Raw genomic sequence first — 27500 nt, 5'->3', positions numbered from 1 at the left:
GGATACGGGGGGTCACTGGCTGGCATTGTTACAACTGTGAGGCTCTCGGGGTTGAGTGGGGGAGACGTAAGCAACCACACTGCAGAGAAGTCTGTGGTAGAATGGAGGACGGAGCTGAACTTGCGGAGTCCAGAGGAGAGCAACCAACAGCCACTGGAGGAGCTTGGCCTGTGGTGTCACTTCCTGCACGGCCCTGAGAGATGAGCCCTCCTCTGGGTGTGTGGATGTCAGCAGTAAACAAACCAGACAGAAGGATGTGCGCGGTGGGGCTCACACTGGAGCTGGGGAGTCCTGCATGAGGGGATGTGCTGGAAGAGGACAAGTGTGAGGGACACGAAGCTGGGGATAGCGCCGAGTGGGGGCAGCCAGGGATGAGGAGCTGAGATTTGAAGGAGAGGCGGAAGCAGCCTCCCGGAGACTGGGCACTGGGACGCGGGCACCTGGAGCCCAGGGAGCGCTGAAGCGGGCCCCTCCAGGGGTCTGCCCGGCAGCCCAGCTGCGCCATCTACTAACTACTACTACCAGGAGAGGCGCCTGAGCCAATTCCCTGCCCCACTCCCACCCCCGCAGGCCTCAGGGGGGTGTACGTGCTACTCCAAGACTGGGCCCATCTGCTACTCCTGAAGGTTTCTGCTGGAATGTCACTAGGTCAGAGAGCATGCCTGTCACCCCCAGGGAGTGATCTGATAAATCCCCCGGAGCCAGTGAAGTTGAACCTTCAGAACCTTCAGGACCGCTCACTCACAGGCCCTCCCACGGTCCAGGATCTGCTTTTGTGTCTGCGGACAACCTCAGCCCTTCCTCGAGGACGCATCCCTCCCTGGGGCTCCCGCGACTGCAATAGCTTCGTGCCCACAGCAATGGCCCTGTGCCCAGCACCCCACATAACACACCGGGCTCTCCCCGCGCCCCCGGGGCAGACTTTCCCTCTGCGGGTCCCCGCCGTTTGCGCAGCGCCTGCAATGAGAGTGGGTGCGCGCGGGGCTGGGGGTGGGGGCGGGCGTTCGCGGTCGGGGGCGCAGGCCGGGAGTCCAGGGCAGTGGGGGGACTTTGAGCCCCGGAAAATGGGGTTCAGCTCGCGCCCAGAGCCGGGAGTGCGACGGTGAGGGGCTTCTGGGAGGCCACACGCTCACCTCTCCGCGTCCGGGACGAGCCCCGGACGGGCGACCCCGGGAGGCTGCAAGGCCAGGATGCTGTAGCCCTAGGAAGGTGCGCAAGCCCGGGACAGGGCGAACGCTGAACAATGCGGCCCCGGATCCATGCGACATCTGTATACTGCGACCCTCAGACTGATAACCCTGGGGCGGGCAAGGCCAACAGGTGCAAGCCGGGAGAGCGGCGCGCCTCCCCTCTGGCGAGGAGTGGGGACCCGGCAGGGGCCGGGAACGGGGCGCGGGAGGGGAGAGTACGCGGGCTGGACTGGATCGGGAGGGGAGGAGGCAGGGGCTGGAGGGTAGGGCAGTTGCGAGGACGGGGCGGGGCCAGGATGGCAGGGGAGGGGCCGGAGGGCGGGAAGGGAGATGGCGGGGCCCGGCGGGGCAGGGAGGGAGGGGANGATCCCGACCTGGACCCCAACCTCGACCCGGACCCGGATCCCGACCCTGACCCCGACCCGGACCCTCACCCGGAGCCAGAGCCAGACCCCGACCCGGACCCAGACCCTGACCCAGACCCAGACCCAGACCCAGACCCGGACCCTACCCCGGACCCCAGTCCAGACCCGGAGCCTGACCCCCGCCCATTCCCCGACCCCGACCCGGAACCGTGAACCTGACCCGCACCGGGACTGGGACCCCCTCAGGTGAGCGCGTCCGTCCCCTCCCCATGACCCCGCCCACGGACGGGCCCCTGGGGGCCAAGGGCACCGGGCTGAACGGGCTGTCACCTCGCCGCCACCGTCGCCCTCAGGAGTTTGCGCCCCGAAGTCCATTCCCTGGGCCCCCTGTTGCCCCCTTGGTGGCTTCTGACTTAGAGGCGGATTCGGGGTCCCTGTTCCCGGGCCCCTTGGCCCACCACCCTGCCTCTCGCACCATCCCTCTCCCCCTCCACCTCTTCCCCTCTGCACTCGTCCCCGTCCCCCCTTTCCAACTGGACCCCGAGGCAGGTGCAGGGGCGCCCTCCGCCTTCTCCCCTCCCCCACCCTCGACCCCGGTGCGGCCCGAGATTTCGGTTTCCTGATCTTGTTCGGAGCCGGCTGGAGTCAAGAGTGCCTGAACAGACTTGGAGGAGGCTGGGGGGACCTGGGTCTTCCGGACCTGCAGCCTTGCTGTGGCCCCCTGCCATGGAAAGCATCGAGGGGAAACTCGGGGGAGGGGGGCACCTGCCTCCCCCTAGGGGTGGGGAAGGGAGGGGTGCTGACCTCAGTGGTGCAGGACTCACTGCCAGGTGGGCGGGCTTAGGTGGTTTGGGTGGTTTGTGCAGGGGTGCGTGGAGAGGGGGAGAACGGTGACAAGATGACATCTTTGTAGTGGAGGACGTTTCCTTTGTTCCAGGAGGCCCTCTAAAGCTCCTGAAAGTAAGGCTAGGGCGAAAGTGAGCAGGCAGTGATTGGGGAGGTGGGGCAGGTCTGTGAGTGTGGGGTCAGAGGTGACCAGTGAGGTCGGGGTCCGAGGAGTCAGTGCGTGAGTGCTGGCATGTTCCCACCTGAGTGGACCTTTCAAGCAAATTGTGGGAAGGTTGCTGCTAGCTGGGTGGCCCTGAAACAGGCCCATCCCCCTTTTCTGTGGGGCCCCAGGCCCCCAACAATTAAGTGTTAGCAGAAAGTGAACTGGGTCCCAAACAGAAGGAAGCCTGGACGAAGGTCCACCCTGTGCCTACGTTGATGGTTTACCTTTGGGGGCAGGTGTGTGCCAACAAGAGGAGGTTGTCCCCACTTAACATGGGGTTGTGTCCAAGTGATTCCTTTGGGGCTATCCACAGATTGTCTGGTGACTGGGGTCTGGGTCCCCGGGCACTGCAGGCCAGCCTTGCTTAAGCACAGGGAAATCCCCTTGGGCTCAGGTGTTGCTCCAAAGCCCTGCGGTGACCGGTGACCGGGGGATGTGGAGTCCAACCTCAGGAAACCCTCAGCCCTTAGAAGACCAAGGAAGGCAGGAACCCTAGCACTCTAGTGTGCTTTTCAGCGGGCCGTGGCCCTGGCTGTGGCGGGGGGGGGGGGGGGGTCCTGCTGTCCAGGTGGGGGGGCAGTGCCTGCTTACCTGGCCCCCTCCCTGGCCCCAGCATAGCCAGACTGTCCGCCCCGAGTTGTCTCTGTTTGGTCCCGTCTGCTCAACCGTGCAGTCCGCCCTCCTGACCGCATCCTGGACAAGGTCTGCATTCTGTTTCTTCCAGAAGTTGCTGTTACTTCTGAGGAGCTTTGATGGCCAGCTTTGGCTAACTGAGGCATTTTGCTCTTGCAATGGGTTAGACCGTCTACGGATAAGGTGCAGGATGTGAGTAAATCCGCAGCGTTTCCGGCACGTTTCGTGTTCCTTTATCTAACCCCGGCAAGAGGTCTCCCTGGGGAGCATGGGGCTCAGAACCCGGGTAGGGGGTGCTGGTGCCGTGCACGTTTGTCTGCTGTCATGCAGATGCTTCGTTTAGTGAGTGACAGACTATTTCTTTACTTGTAGGAGATGTCCACGTTTGTTCTGAAGTCTTAAGACGGTGGTTTCCAGAACTTTCCACCCAGAGTCCCTTGCTTAAACTTCTGTTTGAAGTACCATCCCGAGGCTCAGACTGTGCACTTTGTGCGTGACGGGAATTGGGCGTTCTGTTTTTAAGACGACGGGCTGTTGAAGAGCAGCTCAGGTCTCCACTGTCGGGGCCGGGACCCCAGGCCTGGGCACTGTCACACGACACCTGCTGTCAGCGTCGCTGTCACGACGTGCTCGGGTCACCTGATCTTAGCTCTTCCGTCCCGTTGAACACCTAACGTGACCCTGGGCACCCAGGGCAGGGGCAGCACGGTGGGCCTACATGGCCCGTGACCCCCCAGCCTCTCCCTCGCACACAGCCAGCTCGGCAGCCTGTCTCTGCCGTGCCCGCTTGTGTTGGAGTGGGCAAGCCCGGCCGGGACGGAGGCTGGCGTGCGTACGTAGCAGAACCACCATCCAGTTACAACGCAGAGGTTCTGCGGATGATGACCGCAGGCTGCGTGCCAGCCCCGGCGCAGTGCTGTAGGGCATCGGCCCTTTGCTTCTGGTCTGTGCTCCTCCAGCTGCCCGCGTGACCCTGGGCTCTCACTTCTTGCTCATGGCCCCTGGCCGGGACCCTGCATCAACGCCCCCCTCCCCTGGGAGCTCTCAGAGGGATGGTGGGTGGCGGCACTGGGTGAGGGCTGGTTCCTGGGACATGACCCACTCTCGTGGCGTCACTGCGACGTTGAGAAATAGCACAGTGATCCCCAAGGGGGTCTTGACTCGGTTACTTCCACCGACAATTTAATGGAGGAGGAAGGAGCGGATGTTTATGGAGTGTCCGTGGACACCCAGGACACCAAATCCACCTCTTGGGACAGGGCAAGCGTGACCCCAACAGTCACTGTGGGACCCCAGGAAGGAGGCCGAGAGTCTGCTTAGACGAGCCGCTGTGCCCCGAGGCCTGGCCTGGCCTGCCCTGCGGCTGCCGCGCGGGCTCGGGGCCACCTTGGGACAGGCCCTGCTCTTGCAGGTTCCCGTTGCCTGCTGGCCAGCTGGGTGTGACGTGTGGCCCCCAGGAAGAGGCTTAATGGGGGGTGAGGGAGGCACCGTTGACACTGAAATCTGTTGTTTCTTTGAACCAGTGTTCGTGGGGCACCTGCTGTGTGCCGTGGGTCAGGCTGGTGGCAGGACACACAGGAGTGTGGGTGCCTGGCCTCCACGCTTCCCCTCCAGGAAGCCCCAGACAGAGGCCCTCAGTATGTCACGGGGACAGGTGACGCCGCAGCGGGACGGCTTCTCTGGGTAGAGCACCTCAGCATCGCTGGTCTCGCGCATCTGCAGGGCCCCGGGGACCTGCCCGAGAAGCGTGGGTCACCGCATGGGGAGACCCACAGATACGGTGGCAGAACTGTCTGTGTCGCGATCAGCCCGGGGCGTCTCGGGGTCGGGGCGGGTGGTGGGAAGGAGCCAGGTTTGACGTAGCGCATTGCAGGCAGAGAGACCCTGGGAGGGAAGGTCTGGGTAAGGGCTTGGGGAATTCCAGTCCAGGAGAGGGCAGAGAGAGGACAGGAGGCAGGGTGAGGGCGGCCCACCACGGCCGGGGTTAGAGGGGCCGAGGGACAGTGGGGCCTTCATGTTGTCTCATCGTATTGTACGGATCCCAGGCCCCGTGCGGAGAGGCGAAGGGAAGATGGAGGCTGCCAGGGTGAGCAGGCCGCCTCAGGGGCCCCAGCAAGGAACCCTAGGGTGGACAGAGGAACGAGGAAAGCGTCCGAGTGACAGGAGGGCGTGGCCTTCCAGCAGCAGGTGCATGGCCAGTGGGGAGAGAAGGGAAGGAAAAGGCAGTTCATGGCATCAGAGCGGACAGGGCAGCTAGGCCCCCCGTTCAGGACGAGCGTAGGAGGCCATGGGTGCCGTCGCGGTCCAGGACCGCGTGCTTAGATGAGGTGAGTGGGTGTGGGATCTGGGGAGTGTTAGTCAGCGTTCTCCAGAGAGATGGAACCAACAGGATATACATGCAGGGGAGACTGGGGGAGGGGAGGTTTGCAGCATTTGGCTCACGCAGTTGTGGGGCTGGCACGTCTGAAATCTGTAGGACAGACCTGCAGGCTGGAGACCCAGGCAGAGTTGATGCTGCCGCTCGCGGCCCACGGCCATTGGCAAGAGAACCCTCCTCGGGGCATCAGACTTCTGACGCCTTCAACTGATTGGATGTGGCCCACAAACGTGATGGGGGCGTCTCAGAGTCCACTGACATGGAGGTTAATCTCACCTACAAACACCTTCACGTGGCATTCAGATGATGTTTGACCACACCCCTGGGCACTGTGGCCCGGCCCAGTGGACACACAAACTGACAGGGCCCGGGGCTCTGCAGGGCAGGGCTGTACCTGGTTCTCACCGCTGGGCACAGCCCTGTCGGCCCCCTTCAGGTCCCTGGGGAGGCCAGCCAACATCTGTGGCTATGAGCCCCACTAAATAAAGGTTCCCACCGTGCTCTGCTCACCCTCCGAAAACAGGAGCGACGTTCACGGTCTCTTGATTCATGCTTTGCCATTTGTTGGTTTGAAACCCCAGGAGCTTCCCAGGTGAAATTCAAAACGGGGCCCCATACGTAGAGAGCCAGGAGCAACTGAAGAAAGAGGCGGGCCCCTCCAGATTGGGAGGTGGCTGCTTTAACAAGCAGGGGAACTAGGGACAAGGCTTGTCCTGGGCAACCCCAAGACGCCAAGCCCCCCCCCCCCACCGCCTGCCTGCCAGGACCTTAAGAGTTTAGCTAGAACCGTTCACAGGGTGCAGTCATGTCTACTGTCCAGACGGCCTCAGCAGCACCTCACCCTCCCCAGGCTGAGTCCTTGGAACATCTCCCAGCAGGCAGGGCGTGCATTCCAAGGTCAGGGGAGTGGGATGGGGCCTCCAAATGCCACGTCCAGCTCGTGGGAGAGGCCCTCCGGAGTGCCCCCCACCCCCGCACCATGGCAGGTCCCAACGCTTAGTGGCCCGGGGGTGGCTGGTGAGGGCACGGGAGAAGGTGAGGGGAAGCTGGCGGCCTCCCCTGTCCTGAAGGGCCTACACACAGGTGGCTGTGCTCCCGTCCCATACAAACTCTTCCACTAAGGGCTGCCCTGGAGGCCGTCGGCCAGCACTCCGGGGCTCAGCCGCCGGGTGCGACTCAGTGGGACTCTGGGCAGCTTGCCCAGCCCCCTGCACCCCGCCCTAGCCTCCCACAGACTTGCAGGGTTATAGTAGAATCAGAAACCAGTGGTCTGGTCCACACAGTAGGTGCAAAACAAATGTTGCCTGAGACCATCTTGGGGTCCCCTATGTGAGGAGCCTGCATGCTCTGGGGGCGTTTCCCACCCCACCCCACCTTGGGCATGGGAGGGTCACAGCTTGCATGGACTAGCGCTGAATCGTTTCTTCCCCCGGGGCCCCAGGGCGGCAGGGGAGTGAGTCAAAGATCAGAGGTCGTGGTGCCCGCCCTCCGCAGAGGGTGTGGCTGGGCAGAAACGCCCCCTCAGCAGAAGCTGGGTCCTTGACCAGAGCGGCACCCCACCCCACGGCTCCCCACCCACCCCGCCTGGCCCCAGCCCAGGGCCCACAGCCCTTCCCCTCCCCCGGCTGCGGGGACAGCCGAACCCTGGAGCCCAGCCCCACGCTCAGGCCAGCCTGCGGCGCCCCAGCCCCAGCACTTGCCCCTCTTCCGGAGTCTGCTCTACTCCCAGGGGTCTTGCCAGGTGGCCAGCTAGTGAACTGGAGAAACCAGTCCATCATAGGAGGTGCTTCAGTGTCCCCCCAGGCTCCACTGGCTGCCCTGGGGCTCCCTCTCCCCCCTCCTCCCTCCCGCTTCAGGCCTGGGTTGATCCTCGGGCCACCTGCCACCCAGAGGCCAGCGTCCCTTCACCCACATGCACCTTAATAGGCTGACCTCTGTCAGCTCTGCGCATTTGCTGACGCTGTTCTCCCGGAGTTCCTTGAGAAAGGGAGGATGTGTGTGGTGCTGGACCTGAGTCCGGGCTCCCAGGCGGGCACTGGTGCATTGCCAGGACGTGGAGGGTCCGCAGAAAGCACCCAGTATTGGCAGAAACCAGCTCTGGCAAACAGGATCAGAGTGACTTCAGGGAATGTCACCAGGCCTTCCAGGCCACGCCAGGACTGGCTTTGTGGCTGAAACTAGCAGAATTTCACGAGTGGTGCTATGGGTGCTATCGGTGTTTAAAAAGTTAGCTTGGTGTCGTTGCTTGGACGCTCGTGTGCATCCTAAACTGTTCTTCACCGTCAGCAACAATTTGGATCGACAGTCTCTCTGAAGATGCTGGGAATGCAGAGGGCTCACGTCAGGGCTGTTTTCCTTGTCTGCGGGGGAGCCGGGCATGGAGCATAGCTGTGTGTGTGTCACGAGGGTCGGAACAGACGCACTGCTGGGCCTGGGCTGCTTCCACTGAGGCGGGGGGCTCTGCCAGAGACGACAGTCCAGGCTCACTGAGCCGCACGTGCTTTCCCCGCAGAGCAAGGGGTCTCAGGGCATCCTGGCGTCAGAGCCCGGAGACGTGCCGGGTGGGTACCCTCCTTACTGCCAGCCTGCCTGTGCCGTGACTTGCTCTGTCCACGCTCACTGGGAAGGACGGAGACGTGGCTTTGACCTTAGGCCAGGCTGACCTCCGGTTCAGCATTCACTCCATACCACGCTATCCAAGTTGTGGGCCCCTGACTTCTGGAAAGCCCAGTTCACGAATTTATTTCCGTGACTCAGTCCCAGTGCCCGGTAGGGAGCTAGCTTTTCAAAAGGTGGGCAGCAAGCAGAGGACGGCACTGTGCCCATGGGAAACGTGTCTTCTGGGAATCTGCAGGCGCCGGGGAGGGACTGACCTGGGCAGCGCTTGCCCTCGCCTGGCATTCTGCTGGGCCTGTTAGCACTTCGTCTAGTGGGGGCTGAAGGGACGCATTTGCTGTTGCTCAGCCCCCCTGTCTGTGGTTTTGACTCTGGTTTGTAAATCCAGCACACCAGGCACTGTCCCCTTGCGTCAGACTCCTATGCTCGCTGCCTGTGGGGTCACGGGAGTGATCTTGGCGGCTGCAGGCGGAAGGTCTGCGCCCAGGGCCACTCTGGTCGGGAGGCCCCCTGGGAATGCATCAGGCCTGGGAGGAAGGCGGGCGGGCAGACGTAGCACCGGCCTCTGGTTTGCCTCTAGCCTCGTTGGTCCGTTCGGTTCTCGAGCAATTCTATCCCCGTTGGACCTTGGTTTCCTTCAGCTCTACAGTGGAGGCAATACTGGCCTTTTCGTCTCACACGACTGTGGATATGAAGGCATTTGGGAAAATTTAAGCATAAATATAACATATATTTAAATGAAATATGGAGTACAGGTGTCAGGTTGTAGCCAGGTGTTAGCCCGGCTCCCCGGCAGTGAAACCGCAGCTGAGAAGGGCAGGGAGTTCCCAGCCGCCAGCCTGGGAAAGCTGCTCTCCAAGGCCACCTGCTAGAGAGAGGCTGGCGGGGACCCGGGTCGCCCGTACAGCACAGGCGACTCTTAAGAGGGACCCGGCTGAGCAGCAGGCGCTGAGGGTCACTGTTGAACGTGACGACGCGGCCCAGGCTGCCCGACGAGGGGACAGGAGACACAGCGAAGCCACAGGCCACTTCGTTTTACCCTCGAAGAGAAGGGGCTTGTTTGCCTCTGGTTCCGGTTTACCTGCACCGAACTCAGCTTCCTAAGTGAAGGGGCGGAAGGTTCCGGGTCATTATGAAGAGCAGCTCTCTCGGTGGCTGTGCAGAGTCTAATCGCGGAGGTCCAGATTACATTTATTTTACCCCAAACAAATGCACAGAGTCTCTAAGGAGTCCCGAAGACATGGCCTCTAAATCCCATGTTTGTTTGCTGCAAAGATCTACGAACCTCCTTGGAGGTTCTGTAGAAAGACTGTGGGTTTGTCTTGGTTGACATTTCTGGGATACCGCTACCACCTTGAGCAAGGGAAGACCCTGGAGTTGGTCCAGGAACCCTGAGCCACCTTGTAAAAGTTAACATGTAAGTTTGGAAAGAACCTCGTTCTAGTCTACAGTGACATTGTCATCTGGGGCTGGACATCACTGTTGCTTCATTGCAGTTGACAGGCTAGAAGGGGGAGTGCGTGAGTGATGACCGTGACCTGAGCTCTGAGGTGGGAGCTCGAGTAAAGACTGCGATATTGAGTTCTAACAACTTTGGGTCCTAAGGACCAGCCTTCTAGACTGGACGTTGTGTGCTCCATACAAGTCAGGGCTGCCTTTGTGCTTCTCTTCTTTGGCCAGGTCTGCTTCATGGGACAGCTGCCTTGGGGGTCACCCTGGTGGTGCCTTCTACCTGGGCCAGGTGTCCATCCATTGAGTGGGTCGTGATTGAGAACAGACGTTTGCCAGGGTCGAGGGGACACAGCGGCCAGGACACACACACTGTGCGGGGCAGGAGTTTCCATCAGTGAGGAGGGCGGGTAATCGGCAGGACACTAAGAGAGCCATCGCAGTCCCGTTGCGTGTTGGGAGTTAACAGAAACACGGGGATGGGCCGGTGAGTGGTGGGAGGGAGAGCTGGGGGCTGGGTGGCCAGGGAGCCCTCTCCACAGATGTGGCACTTGAGGGGAGATGAGAGTGAGAGGTAGGCCTCGCTGAGCCGCTGAGAGCAGCCTGGTGGAGGCAGCCTGGTGGAGGCGGCCTGGTGGAGGCCGCCCGTTGCGCAGCGGTGGGTGGGGCTCCGCTCTTGCAAAGGTTGAGAGGGCGCCAGCCGCAGGCCCGGGAGGAAGCTGGGATTGCAGCTGCTCAGACTTGGCCCTCCAGATACCACTCCTTCCTGACAACACGCCTGCTCCAGAGTGAGGGGGACGAGGCGTGTGGGGGCAGGATGAGACCGTCAGTCCCATACCCTGGGGTGTCAACCTTTGCGTGGCTGTGAGTAGACACGGGGTCCCTCCTCCAGGTGGGGGCCGTGATCCCACGCAGCAAGGGTGCTTGCTGGGTTCGTGTGCAGCTCCACGGCCCTGGTTCTCAGGCACAGTCCCAGGAACCTGCTCAAAATGCAGATTCTCGGACCCCTCCCAGCTTGCCCGGCCTGCTGCAGGGTTCCCGGGTTACAGATGCGTGCTGGCGTAGGAGAACTGCTCCTGAGGTGAGGGGCCATTGAAGAGGAAAGACTGGGGCCCACAGGTGCTGGGAAGTCTGCAGAGAGCCCAGCGGGGAGGAGGTCTGGAGGGGAAGCTGAGTTTAAGCAGCGGTCTCGAGCACTGACTGGAGGAAGAGGGTGGAGCGCACATTCATGGTGGAGAGAAAGGCCTGAGCCAGGCTCGTGGGAGAGGATCCGGGGCCCTGGCCCCGTAGGAGTCTGGAGACATTGGGCCAGATGGGCTGCTCCCACCAGGGTCTCTGCCGCCCTGCAGCTCTGATGTCAGGCGTGTGGCTTTGCAATAACGTGTTAGTTACTGAGAAGTTGTCGTAATAACCAGGGAAGATTTGGGATGTCCTTAGTCTTCTTCCATCAAGTCCTTGGAAAGCTGGCAGCCCACACTGGTGATGACAGCACCTTGTAGTTCACAGGGCACCTTTGTCCCACTGAGCCCAAAGCAGTGAAGAAATGGGACCCAGGGAGCCCACATGCGCCGGAGAGAGGGGCCTGTGGGGAGAGTTGGCAGACCAGGCAGGTAAGGGCCTCTCAACGACCCCAGGTTCCAGCAAACAGGCCAGAAATGAAATTGGTAGGAAAGCCATGGGTGGAATCCTGAGGCCTGGATTCCGGAGACAGTCTGTGAGCCTCAGTCTGCAAGTCTGCACTGTGACGTCAATAACCCGCCTAACAGGATCGCTGATCAAACTGGCAAATATTCTAGGCATGTACAGCTTTTTTCTTTTTTTTTTTTAGCTCAACACATATTTGTTGAGTACACACAGTGGGGCTGCAGCAGTAAGACTTTATGGAGCTTCCTTCCAGCAGGGAGAGAGAGACAGCAAACAAGAGTGTCCAGTTATGCTCAGTGCTGTGAAGGATAGGACGGGCTCCCCAACAAAGACACATGTGAGCTGATTTCTGAAAGCAGCGAGGCGACAAGCCAGACAGATGTGCAGGACAGAACTTTCCATGCAGAAGAACAGCACATGCAAAGGTCCCGGGGCAGGAAGGCAGGGAGGCCAGAGAGCAAACAGGGCCAGCCGTTGGAGGGGCTCAAAGGCCACAGTTAACTTTCAGGCTCTGGCTTCTCCTTTGAGGGAGGTGGGAGCCGTTTTTGGACTTGGGGCAGATGTGTGATGATCTGTCCCCTAATAAGCGAGACTCTGGAGGCTGAGGTGTTGGGTATGGTGGGCGAGTCTGGAAGGGGAGACTTTGGGACTTCATTGCCATAGTCCAGAGAGGAGTGGACCAGGTGGGGGGGGGTGTGGGCAGGTAGATGCAGGGGTGTTTTGAAGGTAAAACCGTTGGGATTTGCTACTGTCTGGATTTGGGGTAGGGGAGAGAAAGAAAGGAGGTGGCCTCAAGTTTTGTGCCCCGAGCGGCAGGAGGGATGGGATGTCGTTGCTGAGGGGGCTGTTGTCTTTCCTTCTCAGTGATGACAGCAGCCCCTCTGGCAGCTCGCTCAGCACACGTCCCCTGAATAAATGAAGAAGGGACCCTGCCGAGTGCTGTGGCTCGGGCCGGTGCTGCCCGGCCCAGGCTCCAGACTGCGCTCTTCCCGCTGGGTGAGGTCTTCTCTTCCTCTCGCGGCGGACTCCTGCTCTCGCATTGAACCCCCGCAGCCCCTCTGTCTAAAGCAGGGTTGCCCGCCCTGCCTGCAAGGTGCCCTCTGGGACGTCTGGGGCCCCAGGGGCGGTGGAGGGTCTGGCCTGGTGTGGGCGTAAGAATGTAGAAACAACAATAAAGGGCACTAAAAGCCAGTCTGCCTTTTACGGTCACCATGCTCAGTGACTCGGCCGTGTGGATGACGAGACAGCCCGCCCCTTGGCTGCAGCCCCCACGTCCCTGTGAGTCACGGAGAGTGGGACAGTCCAGGTTCCCAGGGACAGCATCTGCGGCCCGTGCCACAGAGAAGGCGGCTGGCAGGCAGGTGGGAATGAGCCACCCGGCAGACAGACAGTCAGACGGGGAAATCACACGCACTTCTGTCCCAGTAACTAACGGGGATTGAAGGGTGAGGGGTGGGAGGGAGCTCGGAGCTCCGAGGCTCAGCCTGTCTGTGTGTCTGTCTGTCCACACAGCTCCCCCAGACCTCCCCCACTGCTCCGCATGACAGCAAACCTTTAAGTCCTGAGTTATTAGCTGTTGTGGTGAGTGGGCTCAGCTGATTAGTGTTTGTGTGCAGGGGGGAGGCGTGCAGGGACAGAATGCTGAGAATCTGCCGTCAGGGTTGCCGGCCCCGCTCCTGCTCATCCAACTCTCTGCTGCAGCCTGCCTTTCCTGCCCTTCCTGTGGCCCAGGGCGCGAGTGTCTGGGCTCAGCTGGGGTGGCCCGAGGGCACCGGTGCGGTCCCACCACGTGCCCCACACGGACAGCGGTGGTGGCCTTCAGGCTGGAACCCAGCTTGTGAGCCTCATCCTCTCATCTCGGCCTTAGTGGCAGTGATGACGTCCTTGCCCTAATTTGCCACCTGTCCAGGGTGAGGGGCCCTTGGTGGGACTCCTGCCAGCTTCCCACAGGGACCCCACAGCGTGGGAGCCCTGTCGTCCTGTGGGGGGCGGTTCTAGGTGCACACCAAACACTGTCCATCCCCGCCACCCTCTGGCTGACCGCGGTGACCCCCAGTTCTGGGGTCCTGTGTGGGAGGGCTCAGGAGGGTGACAAGGGCCACTGTCCACAGGACTCCCCCCAGAATGGAGGGGCGGGGCGGGATGGAATGAGGAAGTTGTCTTGTTTCTCCACCGTTAAATGCCGTGCCAGAGGGGGAACTGACGCAGCGATGTCTGAGTGGATGTCCTGGAGGCTGGCGCTGTCCTGGGGCAGGCTGTGTGTGCGGGAGGAGGGAGAGCCTGAGGCGGGATCCCTCCTCAGCAGGCAAACCCCACTCGCCAACAAGCTGATCTCACTGGCCACCACTCGTCTGTGCCCCCAAAGAGGCCCCCAGGCTGCCGGCCACCGCCTCACCTGGCGCTCTGTGGGGCGTGCGCGGGGCACCCCGTCCCTTGGGCTCTCCGTGAGCCTTCAGGGCCCAGCAGGGGAGACCCCAGCGCAGGGAGGCTGGAAATACAGCATCACGTTGTGACAAATGCATCGATTGGTACTGCCGGTGGGGGGCCTCCTCCCGTCTCCCAGGGACGCAAGGGGCGTGCTGTGGCCCCCAGCCCGGGAACAAGGGCGCATCCCTCTCCTTGTCTTCCAGACCCAGGTCTGGGGGCTCCTGGAGGACCCGTGTTGGCACCTGGGGCCCCTCGCAGCAGACGGTTCCGGTGCTGCCCGCTCCTGGCGCTCAGATGCTCTTCTGTTACGGAGCCCCTCGCTCAACGGGACGCTGATCTTTCTGAGAACACGTGTCTGCTGTGATTCATCTCTCGGAAGGGAGCCCTTCCATGAGCATTGACACAAAAGCCACCCGCCATTGAGATACAATGAATTCAACAGTTTTGTGCCCCCATTTCTGAAAGATTCATGGCCGTCGAGAGACAGTGTTCCATGAAGGGGCAGGTGGCCGATGACCTCTGTCCCAGCTAGCCACCCACCCCTGGTCTGTTGACCCTCCTGCCTGGGGGCCGGGCAGGGCCTGTCTCGGGGGCCACGGGCTGCTGGGGGTTCTGACCTATGTTGTCTCCTGGGAAGAGACGCTCTCACAGTGTGGGCCTGGCAGGCAGTGGTCCCTGTGCACCCAGGGTGGTCCCTCCCCTGGGGCCTGAAGGCCTCATGCTCCTGCGGGCGCAACGTTCACAGCCCTGGTCCTGCCGCCTCCGCGGGACATGGGTCCCCCACCAGCCTCTGGCTCCCGAGGTCCTCGGCCCCCTTGCTCCCCTGGTGTGTCACTGTCATGTCGCTGTCCTGTCCCTGTTCCCAGATGCACCCTATGGCTGTGTGCCGTGGGGGCTTATGGGTGGATGAGTGTGAGCCCCGGGGGCCCGCATCCAGGATGGCGGGGACAGTGCTTATAGTCGACCTCGAGGAGCCCGTGAAGTCATGCCCGGCAGTGTCTGTCCAACAAAGCTGGTGGTCCTGCTGTGAATCCTGCTGCAGCCCACAGCAAGGGTCTGTGAAGAGAAGAGGCAGCGGGCGTGGCCATGGGGCCCTACGGTGGCTCTGGCTGCGTGGCCCTCCCACACGCCCTGCCTGTTGTGGGCTGTGGTTTAATTGTGGTCAAGAATTCCGCCTGGGCGGCAAGCAAAACACGGTCCTGCGCGGTCAGCACAGAGCCTCCCGCTGCCCTTCCCCTCCCTCGGCAAGCTCTTCCTGCTCCTTCGGGGACAGGGAGCCCCCCCCCGCCCTGCCCCAGCGCTGCAGATGGACCCCGCTCCCCCAAATGCTGAGCTCTCCTTCCAGCATCACTAATAAGAGTGCGCGCTCCCCATGGGGTTCCAGAAGGCTCTCAGTGGGTTTGCTTTCTGCACCTCTGTTTCCCTGCTAATAAAGTGAGCGAACTAGGCTGTCCCTGGGCACCCCTCCATTCAGGGAACAGTGAGAACGAGGGAAGCACTTTGGGGGGGTGCTGTGAGGACCCTCGGGTTCCGCGGGCCGGTGCCACAGGAAGACGCACAGCATATGCACGCTGGGCACGGGGGCGCAGGCGAGGGGAGGCCACAGCCAGACCTTGTCACAGCCCCCACCTAAGCAGCGTGACCTCTGAACGCAGAGTCCTAACCCCTACGATGCGTTATTGTGACCCAAGCAACCAACGTAGGAAAAGGGCAGGCGGGAAAGGGCAGGCCGCATCAGCAGCTGCGCGGGAGTGGGCTTGGGGGAGAGGCCGGCGGCGCGGTGTCCTCCACGACTGAGGCTGTGTGTTCTGCATGCACCCACACGTGTGCTCACGACGCGCCTGCCGGGCAGGGCCCCAGCTCTGGCGTCTGGTGAAGGACCTCCGTGTCTTTCTGTGGTACCATCATGTGTTCAGTATTCCAGCAGCTTCATCGGGGTATGACTGAAATACTGTAAAATACGTTCCTTTTCAGCAAACGGTTTAACGCAGTTTGGCAGAACTGTGAGCCGTGTGACCACCGCCGTCTCGCTGTGGGACGTTCCCGTCACCCTGAAACCATTTGCGTGCCTGTACGCATCCCCTCCAGCCCAGGTGCCACAAACCCGCTTTCTGCCTCTGTGGCTGTTGCCTTTTCTGGACGTTTCAGGGACTCACACAAAATGCGTGCTGTGGGCTGGCGCGTCCCAGGCAACATGGTACTTTGGGTATCGGTTCTCGTCCTGGGCCCTTCGTGCCCCGGCGTTGCTGAATGGTGTTCCCACAGTGCTTTGTGGAACCTGTGTTTTGTGGACTTCCATTTCCGAAGCTTTATTTTCAGAACATTCTTAGCAGAGGACGAAGAGCAGGTCTCCAGCACATGGCGAAACTCCGGGTGCCGCGGTGAGGGGCGGGCAGGGCGGCTGGGACGGTCCAGGGTGCAGGGGAGCCGCCTCCTTCCCTGGTGACTCTCCCCGCCCCTCCCCACGGTGATGGAGGCAAGTTCGTTCAGAAGACAGGCGTTCAGAAGGGGCGTTTCTTTTGGGGTCTTGCCATGTTTCTGTTTCCCCAAAGGAGGAAAGCTCTTATCTTCTTGATAAGCCTGAGAACACTGGTTGCCTACAGGTGGACAGGTGCGGAGGACGGGGAGCCGGCCCCCGGCTGGAGCCGGCCCCGGGCTGGCGGAGCAGGCTTCCCGGGAGACGACCTCCCGAGCTCGGGGTGGTGTGGCCACGCCATGGCCCTGGGACTTGCAGCCTCCTGAGCGGCTTTGTGAGGCAGGTGGGCGGGGGTCGGGGTCGGGGGCTTGCCGTCTTTATGACCATCCCTTAATCCCACTTGTTGGTAGGAATGCAGGGGTTTCTCTTCCTTTTTTATCACTAGAGGTGTTTGAAGCTCATTTGCCAAAAGTCCTGTAAAACCTGGCCAGCACCCACACAAGCAGGTGGGGTCCCGCCCATGGTGAGGGGAGAACACTGGGGCCAGACGCTCCGTGGCCGGATGTTGGCACTGATTCTCAGCACTCCTTCTGTGGGAGGACCACCGCTTACCAACGGTTCCTCCACGGTCTGTGTGTGTGCGTGCGGGGTCGCCTGCTGCTCCACGGCCTCTCCGTGTGCTCAGACGCTCCGGGAAAGGAGCAGTTCCCACCATCCTGTATGGTGACCGTTAGTCATTGGGTCACAGGCCATCGGAAGCCAGTGGATATCATGAGAACCAGCATGTGTTCTCAGGGGCTATTTGCCTTTTTAAAAATGGTTAACTTGCCAGCGGAAAGGATACCCGTGTGTCCGATGATGGAAAGCTTTGCATCTGCTCTGGAGAGAAAAAGACAGGGCAGCGGCCTCTCAGATTCTCAGGTGACCGGCTCGGCCTACAGGGTCCCAAGTCTGGGTGGAAGGGGCGATGGGAGGGCGGGGAGGGCCGGGAGAGCTCCCTCTCCTCGTCTGCGTCCCCGACCTCCTCACACCTGCAGGGCAAGAGCAGAAGGGGCAGCGGGACCTGATTTCCCAGGTCCTGCCCAGCCCCCCTCCCGGGACCCCTGGACGCCCCAGGAGCAGGAACACGCCAAGCCGAAGCCCCTCAGGGGGGCTGCTCTCGGTCCCCTTTGATTCCGGTCTGGGGCCACCCTTCTTCCCAGAGGTCAGAGTTCACGGGGGCGGGGGCCGCTCACCCCGGCCTTCCCCTGCGGCAGTATTACTCACTGTGGGGCAGGTAGGAGGTGACCCTCGGCCAGGGGCCCGCAGCGTGGGTCTCTGCCGCTAAAGGGAGTTGGAGCCTACAGGACGTTCGTTTCAGGAACAGTGTTGCTGATCCATTCATTCCTGATTCGTTCCCCTCCACAGGAGGGGGCGCTAGGGACCTGGCTGGGGGCCCGGATACTCTAGGTGCCCTTCTGGGATCTGCGGGCCCTGCCCTCGCTCTCCCTCCAGCTTCTCCCGGAGCCTCAGGAATGAGCCTGGTCCCGGCACTTGCGTGGTCCGCGTGGGCTTCTACGTGGCCCTTTGTCCTGGTCCCTGGAAAGGAGGGGCCATGCTGACTGAGGCGCGGGGGGCCGTGAGGTGGGCCCTGGGGGAGGTGGGGTCAGCTGGTGGCAGGGGAGGGTGGGGCCAGCCCGGCACTGTTTATTTGCATTCCAATCAACGTGCATGTGTCCCAGCTATTTATAAGCCTGGACCTTGTCCTGGCCCAGCCACGGGCTGGATTTCTGGCCCCACTCGTCTTCCACTTACTTCCCCAGCCAGGGGCTCAAGAGGCGCCTGGTCCCCTGGTGAGTCTGGGGTGTTATGTTCCCCACCTGTGGCCGGGTGGCCGGGGAGGGCCTAACTGGTGGTGACACGTGACCCGTGTCGGTCTGGGTGGCACACAGCTGTGGGCAGCTCAGCCCCTCCCTAGCCATGCCCCTGACCAGTTCTTCCCTGCAGGAGGCCATGGAGGGGTCCCCGTCCTGAGAGCCTGCGTGCCGCGACGAGAGCGCCGTGACACAGCGAGATGACCACGGAGCCCAGGGACGTCCTGGTTCTGCTGCCCACACGGGAGCAGCTGCGGCTGGTTGTGGGGGTGAGTGCGGGGGAGAGCTGAGGATGGGGTGACCATGGGGGGCACTGTGGGGGGTATGGTGCTTGTGACTGTGGGGGAGATGGTGGGGGTGACTGTGGGGAGGGACCGTGGGGGGTGATTGTGGGGGGACTGTCGGGAGACCATGGGGAGACCATGGGGGTGACCGTGGGAGTGACCACAGGGGGACTGTGAGGAGACTATGGGGATGACCTTGGGGGAGACCGTGGGGGTGACTGTGGGATGATTGTGGGGGTTCCATGGGATGACCATGGGGAGACAGTGGGGAGACCATGGGGGTGACCGTGGGAGTGACCATGGGGGGACTGTGAGGAGACCATAGGGGGGACCATGGGGAGTCACTGTGGGGTGATTGTGGGGGGCCATGGGGGTTGGGCAGAGACTATTGTCATAGGTCCCTTCTTCCAACAAGGTGATGCTGTTAGGAAGTTAAGTGGCATTTTGTGGCACACAAACCTTTGTGGCGTTCAAACACGTATGCGGTTAGCAAGGCCCTGGGTTTAGTTTTGGCCTTTCTTCCCCTTTATTCTCCATTGGCTGCATTTGGGTTCTGTAGTGACCCCACTTTGCCGGAGGTCTCTGATAGCCTGCCTGCCCTGCGTGTTCAGGGAGGCGACATCTTGGCCCTTCCCGAGCACCTTCCCCCTGCCCCGGGGACGCCCACCAGTGAGGGCCTGGCTGGCCCCAGCCTCCGCCTCCCCCAGGCAAGTGCAGGGACCTGTGCCCCCCGCCAGCGGAGGCCCCCCCGGGGCTGCCTGCCCTCCCTCTGAGCGCCAGCGCCGGGGCTGTGGAAAGACAGAGGGCCATGTCTTCGCTTGGACGGAGAGGCGCCTCTCCCGTCACTAAGGTCCCCTCTTGTGACATGCCGATCGCGTAACCCAGTAATTCAGCTGTTCGCCTGCCAGCCTGCGGAAGCCTCCTCTCAAGAGCAGGTCAAGATGCACCAGAGTGTTTGTCCGGAGGCCTGAAACGCCTGAACTCGCGACCGAGCCGCGTGGCTTTTCCACAAACCTCCATCAGACCGTGCAGTTGTTTAAAAATCCAAGATGGGCAACAAGAAGTGGCTTGTCTACCTGATCGCAGACAAACTTCCCAGAGTCACAGACTCTGGATAGTCCGCTTCCGGGGGTCCCACACACCCTGGAGATGTGGCAAGTCCTGTGTGCGGTCATGACCTCGGCACCAAGCTGCCCTTTCCCGTGCCGCCGGTCACCCCGGGGATGGAGCGGTCCCCAGGTGATCATTTCCAGGGTGGCCCATGGTCACGGGAAGTGTCAGCCAGCATCCCGTCCCCCTGGAGACTGTCCAGCTCTGTCCCCCCTCCCTAGAGAGGCAACACTCCTACGTAGGAGAAGCAGGAGATCAGGGGTGTTCGGAGAGAGTAGGAGTGGGGCGGGTACTGGTAGACAGAGACCTCCCCAGAGGTGCGTGGTGGGCCTGGGGCACAGATCCCCTTCGCCGCGTATCGCTGTCAGGGTGCATGGGGACTGGTCATGGAGCAAACGTCAGTGGGGACACACTGGACGGACAGAGGGTGGGCCCGCCGTGGTGCCACGCTGGCGACTTCGAGCCTCCCCGGCTAGCACCTGTCACGGCTCTGATGTGCTCTGTGCTCTGGACCCTTCCTGGTGGGCCGTGGGCAGGACAGGTCAGGTCCAGGGTGGGGAAATGGTGGTTCTTCCCAGTTCTTATCAATTGTTTGAGTGAAAAGTGAAGGGGCGTTAAGTTCCCCCTATCCAGGCAGTCTCTGGTATCCAGATGACCGTTGCCCCACTACCGCCAGCGTCATAACCCCCCCATACTAGAAGCCCCATGCCGAGCACTCACGGTGGGGGGGGGGTTATGCACACTGGCCCACTTAACCCTCTGTGTGCACTCTAGCTCATTCTCTCAGTCTGATTTTACAAAGGGGGACATGGAGGCCCAGACTGGGGTGAGCGCTGAGTCGGTGCGTGCCCTCACATCGGGGTGAAGAGCGGACCCTGCGGGGGCATGCCCTCTGGGGCAGCAGGCTCTGGGTCTGCGTGGTGCCGGGAAGGACCGCCCTCTCACCTGGCCTTGAACAGGAGGCCCCTGGTGCACCCTGCTGGCCGAGGAGGAAGTTCACGTCCCAGCACCTCCTTCCAGGGAACACCGAGGGACGTGGCTGGCCACTGCTTGGGCTGCCGGCCCGTCGGAGGAAGGAATCTCTGTCCCCTTTCTGCTCTCCCTTGATGTGTTTCTGTTGAGTTGAGAGGGACAGGAAAACCCCTAGAAAGTTAGCTGGGCCCAGAGATGGTGTTTAAATCCCCAGGGCAAGTGCTGTTCATGCTAGTGCGGCCCTAACATGAGCAAGGCTTGGTGGAACGCGAGGGCTCTGCACCGTGTCCCGCGTCCCACGTGCCGTGTCCTGCACTGACGCTTCCCGCCGCCTCTGGCGGGTGGACCGCACCCGGCTCGATGGTGATGGTGAAGTGAAGTCCCCCGGAAATTACCTGCTCAGGAACACACTCACTTCCGGATTTAGCAACAGTCTCTCCAAGCTTCAGTTTACCCATCTGGTGATGAGGAGCTGGAGATGATCAGAGGGTGTCCAGGGGTTCCCTGCGACCCTCGAGGTGGCTCTGGCCCGGGGAGGAGGCAGGAGGAAGACTTGTGTGGGGGAGAGGAGGGCGGGGTGGGACAGCGGCCTTCACCTATCTCCTCCGTGAGCGTCACTGGCAGGTTTTAACCGAGGACCGAGCAACATGTGAAACCCTCTGGGTGAGGTGGCGAGTCCCCGCCGGTGACGGGGCAGCGCGTACCGAGGAGGCTACAGGCCCTACAGCGGAGCACCGACACCCCGCCAGCCTACTCTCAGGGTGTGCAACAGCGTGAGCCATGACGGGCCCCCATGTTTGCCCGCACATGTCTGTACATCTGGGTTTTAGGAAGTTATGTCCGAGAAGACCCTTGCTGGGAGTAGGCATCACCGCGTGGCAGGCTTGACCCCATGTCTGCTGCCAAATGTAATGGATGACGATGAAACCGATCTTACGGTGATTCATCCCTGAAAATAGAGCCGTGTCATTTGACTTGAGACTCTGGAGAGATGCTTCTGGAATCCCAGGGGCCACGCTGTGCCTGGGTGCACTCCTTTCCTAGCGGAGAGCGGGGCGAGAGCCCGCGGGCGTTGTGCATGCGCAGACCTGTCCTCCTGCTGCTCCGGTTTGCGTGGAGGGCACTCCTTCTTGCTGCGGGGGCCGGAGCCTGGGTGGCCCCCAGCAGGTGAGGAGTTTGCCACGGACAACATGGGCGGGGACTCCCTTCGTGCCGGAGACGCGGCCTGGCCACAAGGGACCGTGACGCCTGACGCACCAGCCCGCAGCTCCGGGATATGCAGAGGACAGAGGCGCACACCAGACGCACAGCGGAGAGGCACCGGCGGGTGCAGACGTGGCCGCGCCAGGGGACCTGGGACAGAGGAGCGGCCAGAGGGAGGGCGGACTGTCAGCTGGTCCAGCACCGGCCAAAGTGTATAGAAGTTGGTCTTCGTGAGACAGCTGGAACCGGGAACACCTGCTGGGATCGGGTGCAGGCTTGCGGTGGAGTGGTGTTGGGGTAACGGGAAGTGGACGGGACAGCAGATGTCGGAGGAGAGCGCCTGATCTGCATGCACAGACGACGCACACCTGGGGAGCCGTCCCACGCACAGGGTGGAGGCGGCTCCTGACCCTGCGAGTGGGAGCTGGGGGCTTCGCGGGTGATGGGGGGCCGGCGTTCCCTGAGGCAGGGGACTGACCCCTGGCAGGAGGTGCCTGTAGGGAGGCTGATGCGGGTAGGCCCGCGAAGGCGCAAGGCTCAGACCCCACAGCCGCCCGTCCAGCCCGCGTGGGTAGTTGGTGGGGCCAGGGGCCCTCGGAGCACCCTCAGCCCCTTCTGGGTGTCCAGCAACAGGGACCCATTTCTGGGGTGCCCACGCCCCAGCCCTGCTTTCAGGAGTGGCCTGGGTTAGGTGGGTGTACATTGAGGAGAAAGGCCCATGGGGATGCCCTGCGGGGCACGGAGAACACCACCCACCCCCGTCCCTGGGCGCCCCCGCATGGGCCAGGACAGAGACAGCAGGCTCCCCACACCCGTGGTCTCTCACCGCCCGGCTGGGTGGGCGGGCCTCCAGTGTCCAGCTTGCGCAGGCACCAGGGAGCCTGGGTGGAAAGCAGCGGTGGCCCTCCTGCCCCCCTCAGACTGTGCACACCGTCTCCAGGCCCTGAGCCCCCCCATGTCTTGCAGGTGCAGGCCACTGGTCGTGAGCTCTTTCAGCAGGTGTGTGACATGGCCAGCCTCAGAGACGCCCACTTCTTTGGCCTGAGCGTGGTCAGAAGTAAGTCAGCATTACCCCCGACGACCCCGCCCAGGGGATCCCTGCACAGGGGCATCTGCCTCTTTGGGGAAGGGCCAAGGGGTGCCTGCCTGTGCCGCCCATAGCTGACGTGCTCTAGTGTGCACGCAGGTTGTCTGGGCGATGCCACGCTGCCGCAGAGCACACTCGCACTCACATGTGCACAGACGTTCCTGTGCTCGCACACTTACACATGCTCACGTGTGTGCACACTTGGCCATTCTCAGGGGAGAGCAGAGCAGACTCCCGATCTACTCTGCTTCTTTCTGGAAAAAACAGTGAACGGGGACCCCGGGGCTAGGCCTGCTCGTCCGATTCTGCTGTCCAGGAGCCATTTGTGTCCCGGGTTCTGTAAACATCGGCCCAATAGCAGAGGCCTGGGTCCAAAAGAAACCTTCCCTGGGACTCTACCGAATGAAACCCAGGGGTGGGGTGTGCCGGCGGAAGGAGGCGGGGAGCCACCCAGCCTTGTCTCCCATCCAGCGGGGTTCCCTCTACGACCCCCAGGTCCAGGGCTCTGCAGAACCCGGGGCTTGGTGGAGGGGTCCCAGGGGGAGGGGGGAAGCAGGAGACCTCAAGGGGCTGCCGGTGCGTGGGAGACAGGGCCACCCCAGGGGGCTCTGAGGGTGGCCCCAGGGGGAGTGTGCCTGAGCACCTGTTTGTGCCTGGGACGAGTGCTGTGACTGGGATGGCTGTCATCGTTCACTGGGGCTTTGGGGCTATGAGTGTACAGCACCCTTTCCCCAATATGCCAAGATGCAGCACCAGAGAAAGAGGGTGTCTGTTCCATCCCCAGCCATAGGTGGGTGGGTGGGCGTCCCCAGGCCGTGTCCAGGACAGGGATGGGGGGGCAGTGAGTGAGAAGGGGGAGACCCCGTGGGAAAGCAGGGCCCCGAGGGCCCCAGCCCCTCCCGTGGGGGCACTTGGCGGTGATTTCGCCCCACAGATTCTAAAGTGTCTCTGAAGGACACGATCCCGCCACAGCCCCGACGTGGTGTCCAGGGCCTTTGTCTTGTGTCATCGTCCTCACCTCCCGGCTGGTAGAGAAATTCCATGTTTGGGGCTGCCTGACCCTTCAGTGCCCCCTGGTGTGGCCTTAGGGCACCCTGTGTCAGCCGCCCAGGCTTGGGGGGGATGGCAGGGCCCCCGGCCGACCCCCCCGCTCTGCTGTCTGTCGGGCAGCACTTCCCGTTCCCGTCCCGGAAGGACAGACAGGGCTGTGAGCAGGCAGACAGCAGAGCCCGCAGTGGCAGAATGTGGCTTTGCTGTTAAAGTTTAATATTGGTGGACTTTCCCCATTCTGCACAGAAAGCTAAGTTAATGGGTAGCTTTGCCCCCACAACCCCCATTTTAACCATTGGATGGCTGCCGCTCTGTGTCTGGGTCCACGTGGGTGAGACATCAAAGGAAATGAACATTTGCATAAAAGCCCCATTTATTTTGGGGAGGTGCCAGGGTTTGGGTTTTTATGCTTCATGAATGGAATTATTCCTGGTTCATGGGACGGAGCTCATCATGGCTGCAGAAGGCCCCCGACCTCCTGGGGGGCCCCAGTGGGGGCCGAGCTGTGGGGTATCTGTTGGGGGAGGGCTGGGGACCCACGGCCCTGGACGCACGCCTCATCTTCCAGGACTCGAGTGGCCAAGTGCTGGAGCTTGCCTTGCGAAGAGGGGCTCAGGGATGCACGATGAATTCATGAAGGCCCAGGGTGGGTGTGGCCTTGGGGGCCTGGATCTCTGGGCAGCAGTCGGGACTGTGGTGCTGTCCCCTCCCTGAGCCGCACCACTTAGAGCCCGTGTCCATGCGGGAGTTCGCCTTCATGGGCCTCTGTGGTCCTGCATGGCCTCCAGCCCCTCAGGCCGCCTGCCTGGCCAGGGGTTGACCCACCACGGCCCCGCTGGGGTTCTGGGCTAGGCCACGCGTGGCTGGGCACGCGGGGAATGTTCTGCCCTCGGGTGCAGGGGGTAGACTTCCGACAAAGGAATGAAGGAACAGCTGAATGCCCGCAGGGGCTAGATACTTTGTTCGGATGCTTGCCAGACTCCCCAGGGTCCAGGGCTTGTCCCCCAGAGACCCGGCGCTCCCTGGGGACGTTGGGCGGGTGTAGGGCAGGCAGCTGCATGTGCTCTTCCTCCTACCTGTTGCCCAGATGAGCAAAGGTTGCCCAGGCTTTCTGCTTTTAAATTGGCATGAGGCGCGCCCCTGGGCTGGTGGGAGCTGGTTTCTGCCCTTGGGTTCTGCGGTTGCTGTCACCGTCAGCAGGAAGTGCGGGAGGAAGTGTTCCCTCTGCTCTTGGCAGCTTCTGGTATTTGAGGGTTTAGAGTAGCTTTAGGGGCACATTGGAACCCGAGGAGAGGGTCACATAAGTGGTAAAGGACGTGAGCCAGGTGTTGGAAACAGTTATCTCAGGATGGAGGGAGGCTGGTTTCTGCTCCGTTCTGTTTTCTGCGTGTGCCAGCTTTTCTGCACTGAGACCACCTTGCTCTCATTAGTGGGGAGAAGCACCAAAGGGCCCCCTTTCCCGTGGACCTGGTGGGCTAAGGCAGCCCTGAGATTCCTTCCCGCATGTGCCAGCCAAGCCGATGGGCCCTTGGGGTTCTCTGTGGCCAAGAAGGCCTCGTGAAAATGAGATGGAGCAGTGGGACGGGGGGCAGTTCCCCAGACACGGGCCGGGGTCCTCACAAGAAGGGATCATGCCCTCAGCAGCTGGAGGTGGGCCCACACGTCGCAGCAGAGGCCCCAGGAGGCCCAGGAGCTTGGGGAGCAGCAGTGGCTGGTGGCTCAGCATCCCCCGTCTTCAGGCTGATGGTACTGGAACTCAAATGCCTGAACGATGATGCTGGGGAATTGGAACCCAGGCAGGGAACATCGGCTCTCTGAACTGTGACCTGCGTGAGTGCGTGCACATGCGTGTGCGTGCGCGCACGTGTGTGTCTGTGTGCGTGTGCGTGTCCACGGATGCTGCACCCAGTGAAGACGGCATACAAACTGACCAGCCAGGCTGTGGGGGGCAGGCAGGAGTTGGGGGGCCCCGCAGGACCAGTCCAGGATGGAGGGGCCAGCAGGGGCTGGGGGCTGGCCAACAAGAGCCCCCGGGGTTGCTGCACAAGGCGGGGGCTGCCAGTGGTCTTCCTGGGGGAGGTGCACTTACTCAGCAGGGAGCTCCCAGGAGAGGGTCTGGCTCCTGCCAAGTGGCCCTTTCTGGCCAGCTCCTTTGAGTCCGGACATCCATGATGGCCTCGCTGGGAACAAGCCGGCAGGCAGGTTCCAGGAAGGAATTGGGGTCACCCCATGCCCGAGACTCCTTCTCTGCAAGGGAGACAGGCCCGAGCTGCCCCACCCGCGGCAAGCACCCCATGCACCCCCCGCGTGGCCTGTCCTTTCAGCTGAGCTGATCTGGTCTCGGGGCTGGTGCCCTTCCTTTGGGATCTGGACCTTCTGGGTGGGAAGGTCGTGGAAGGTCATGTTCCAGTGGCCCCATGGCTGTGAGGAGGGCACATGTTTGGGACTGAGGTCTATAGTCAAAATCAAGGCAGGAGACCTCTGCATGCAGCTCAGGGGCTGGGATAGACAGACACAGACAGACAGGGGCAGAGAGACAGGGACAGAGAGACAAGGACAGAGGTGTGCGGGCTCCAGGTTGGTGAGTGGTTCCCGACACACAGGTGTTTCTGGCTGTGAAGGACCCAGTCGGTGGCCGGAGAGGAGCCCCTGGGCTGAGGGCGCCTGCAGACGAGGCGCTCACGCCCACCACCTGGGAGAGCCGGCACACACAGTGACGTGCTCCGTCAGCTCGCGACCCACGACGCGCGGGCGTCCGTCAGATATGAGTGACCGCGGGCAGCGCCGGGCGCTGGGCTCGCTGACAAGGCCCCGCTTCTCTCCTCAGATGACGAGTACGTGTTTATGGACTTGGGGCAGAAGCTCAGCGGGTACTTCTCGAAGGACTGGAAGCAGGAAGGGCGCAAAGTAAGTTCGACAGCGGGCGGGAGCCTGGCCCCGGACCCTGCGAGCCGGCGTCCGCGTGTCCCTGGGGCCGGCCTGCCCCGGAGCTGCCCGCGGGGCCTGGGCCGCTGGCCCGCGGTGGCCCTGCGTGTGCCGACCACATGCCAGGGGGTGTCCTTCCAAGACGTAAGACAGCATCACGAAAGTCATGAAATGGCCCACGCGGGGAGCCGGGTGTGACATCGCACCGGGGCCTGTCCCCCCATCAGCTCACGGTGCTTCTCCCGCAGGGCAGTGGGCGGCCCCGCGCGCCCTTCGTGACCTTCCTCAGGGTGCAGTTCTACGTGGAGGACGGAAGGCTCCTGAGGTAACTCGCTGGGGTCAAAGGACATTCTCTGGGACGGAGAAAACCGCCGGGAACCGGGTCGTGAAGAGAGCATGAAGGCGCTGCCGCTGGGCGGCCACAGGAATTCTTTTTAACTGAAATCTGCTGTGGCCTCGTGTCCTTCCCACGCCCGCGGCTTCCCTGCACCTGCCGGCCTGCGGGGTCCGAAGAGCTGTGCTTGCAGCGGGCGCCGTCCGGCCTCGGCTTCCAGGCTCTCAGCGGTGGGGGGGTCAGCGGGCAGGCGCCCCGGCGGGCTCCCTCCTGGCTTGTGGGAGCTGCTCTCTGGCGAGATGCACCCCCGAGCTTACAGGGTACCGCAGAGCTCCCCAGGACCCTCCAGGGACCTGAGTGGATCCTGGAATGCGGGCAGGAGAGCAGGGCCAGTGTCCCCAGGAATTCCCTGAGCTCCTGCAGGTGGGCCAATGGCAGACAGGTGGGGAGGAAGGGTGGGGGTGGGGGCATGTGTTGTGTGGAAGGGTCTGGAGAGTGGGGCCGTGTGGTTGTG

The 27500-nt window shown here is 62.3% G+C and overlaps 1 protein-coding gene across 5 annotated transcripts; it reads left to right on the top strand.

The window, feature by feature from the left end:
* The first annotated feature begins 1652 nt into the window (after positions 1-1652).
* Positions 1653-27418, top strand: LOC109489544 (FERM domain-containing protein 1-like). Of its 5 annotated transcripts, none has more exons than XM_034669477.1 (5): positions 1653-1801; positions 18155-18290; positions 22557-22647; positions 26555-26634; positions 26901-27418. In XM_034669477.1, exons 2-5 carry the CDS (start codon positions 18222-18224, stop codon positions 26979-26981), a joined length of 321 nt encoding a protein of 106 aa, XP_034525368.1. In that variant the 5' UTR covers positions 1653-1801; positions 18155-18221; the 3' UTR covers positions 26982-27418. The 5 variants fall into 5 exon arrangements, 4 of the variants coding, with proteins under 4 accessions (XP_034525368.1, XP_034525370.1, XP_034525369.1 ...); XM_034669479.1 differs by lacking the exon at positions 1653-1801 and adding an exon at positions 3706-3728; XM_034669478.1 differs by lacking the exon at positions 1653-1801 and adding an exon at positions 10555-12321.
* Positions 27419-27500: the final 82 nt, after the last annotated feature.

This window comes from Ailuropoda melanoleuca, chromosome 10 (genome assembly GCF_002007445.2).
Source record: "Ailuropoda melanoleuca isolate Jingjing chromosome 10, ASM200744v2, whole genome shotgun sequence".
NCBI lineage: Eukaryota > Metazoa > Chordata > Mammalia > Carnivora > Ursidae > Ailuropoda > Ailuropoda melanoleuca.
Note: the sequence above shows the minus strand (reverse complement) of the source record. Positions and strands in the feature narration are given on the sequence as shown.

Bases quoted from the DNA above. Each gene is read 5' to 3' on its own strand.
- LOC109489544 (XM_034669477.1), top strand. From the start codon at position 18,222: ATGACCACGGAGCCCAGGGACGTCCTGGTTCTGCTGCCCACACGGGAG. The intron at 18,291-22,556 runs GTGAGTGCGGGG...CATGTCTTGCAG, and splicing joins AGCTGCGGCTGGTTGTGGGG to GTGCAGGCCACTGGTCGTGA. The intron at 26,635-26,900 runs GTAAGTTCGACA...CTTCTCCCGCAG, and splicing joins GGAAGCAGGAAGGGCGCAAA to GGCAGTGGGCGGCCCCGCGC.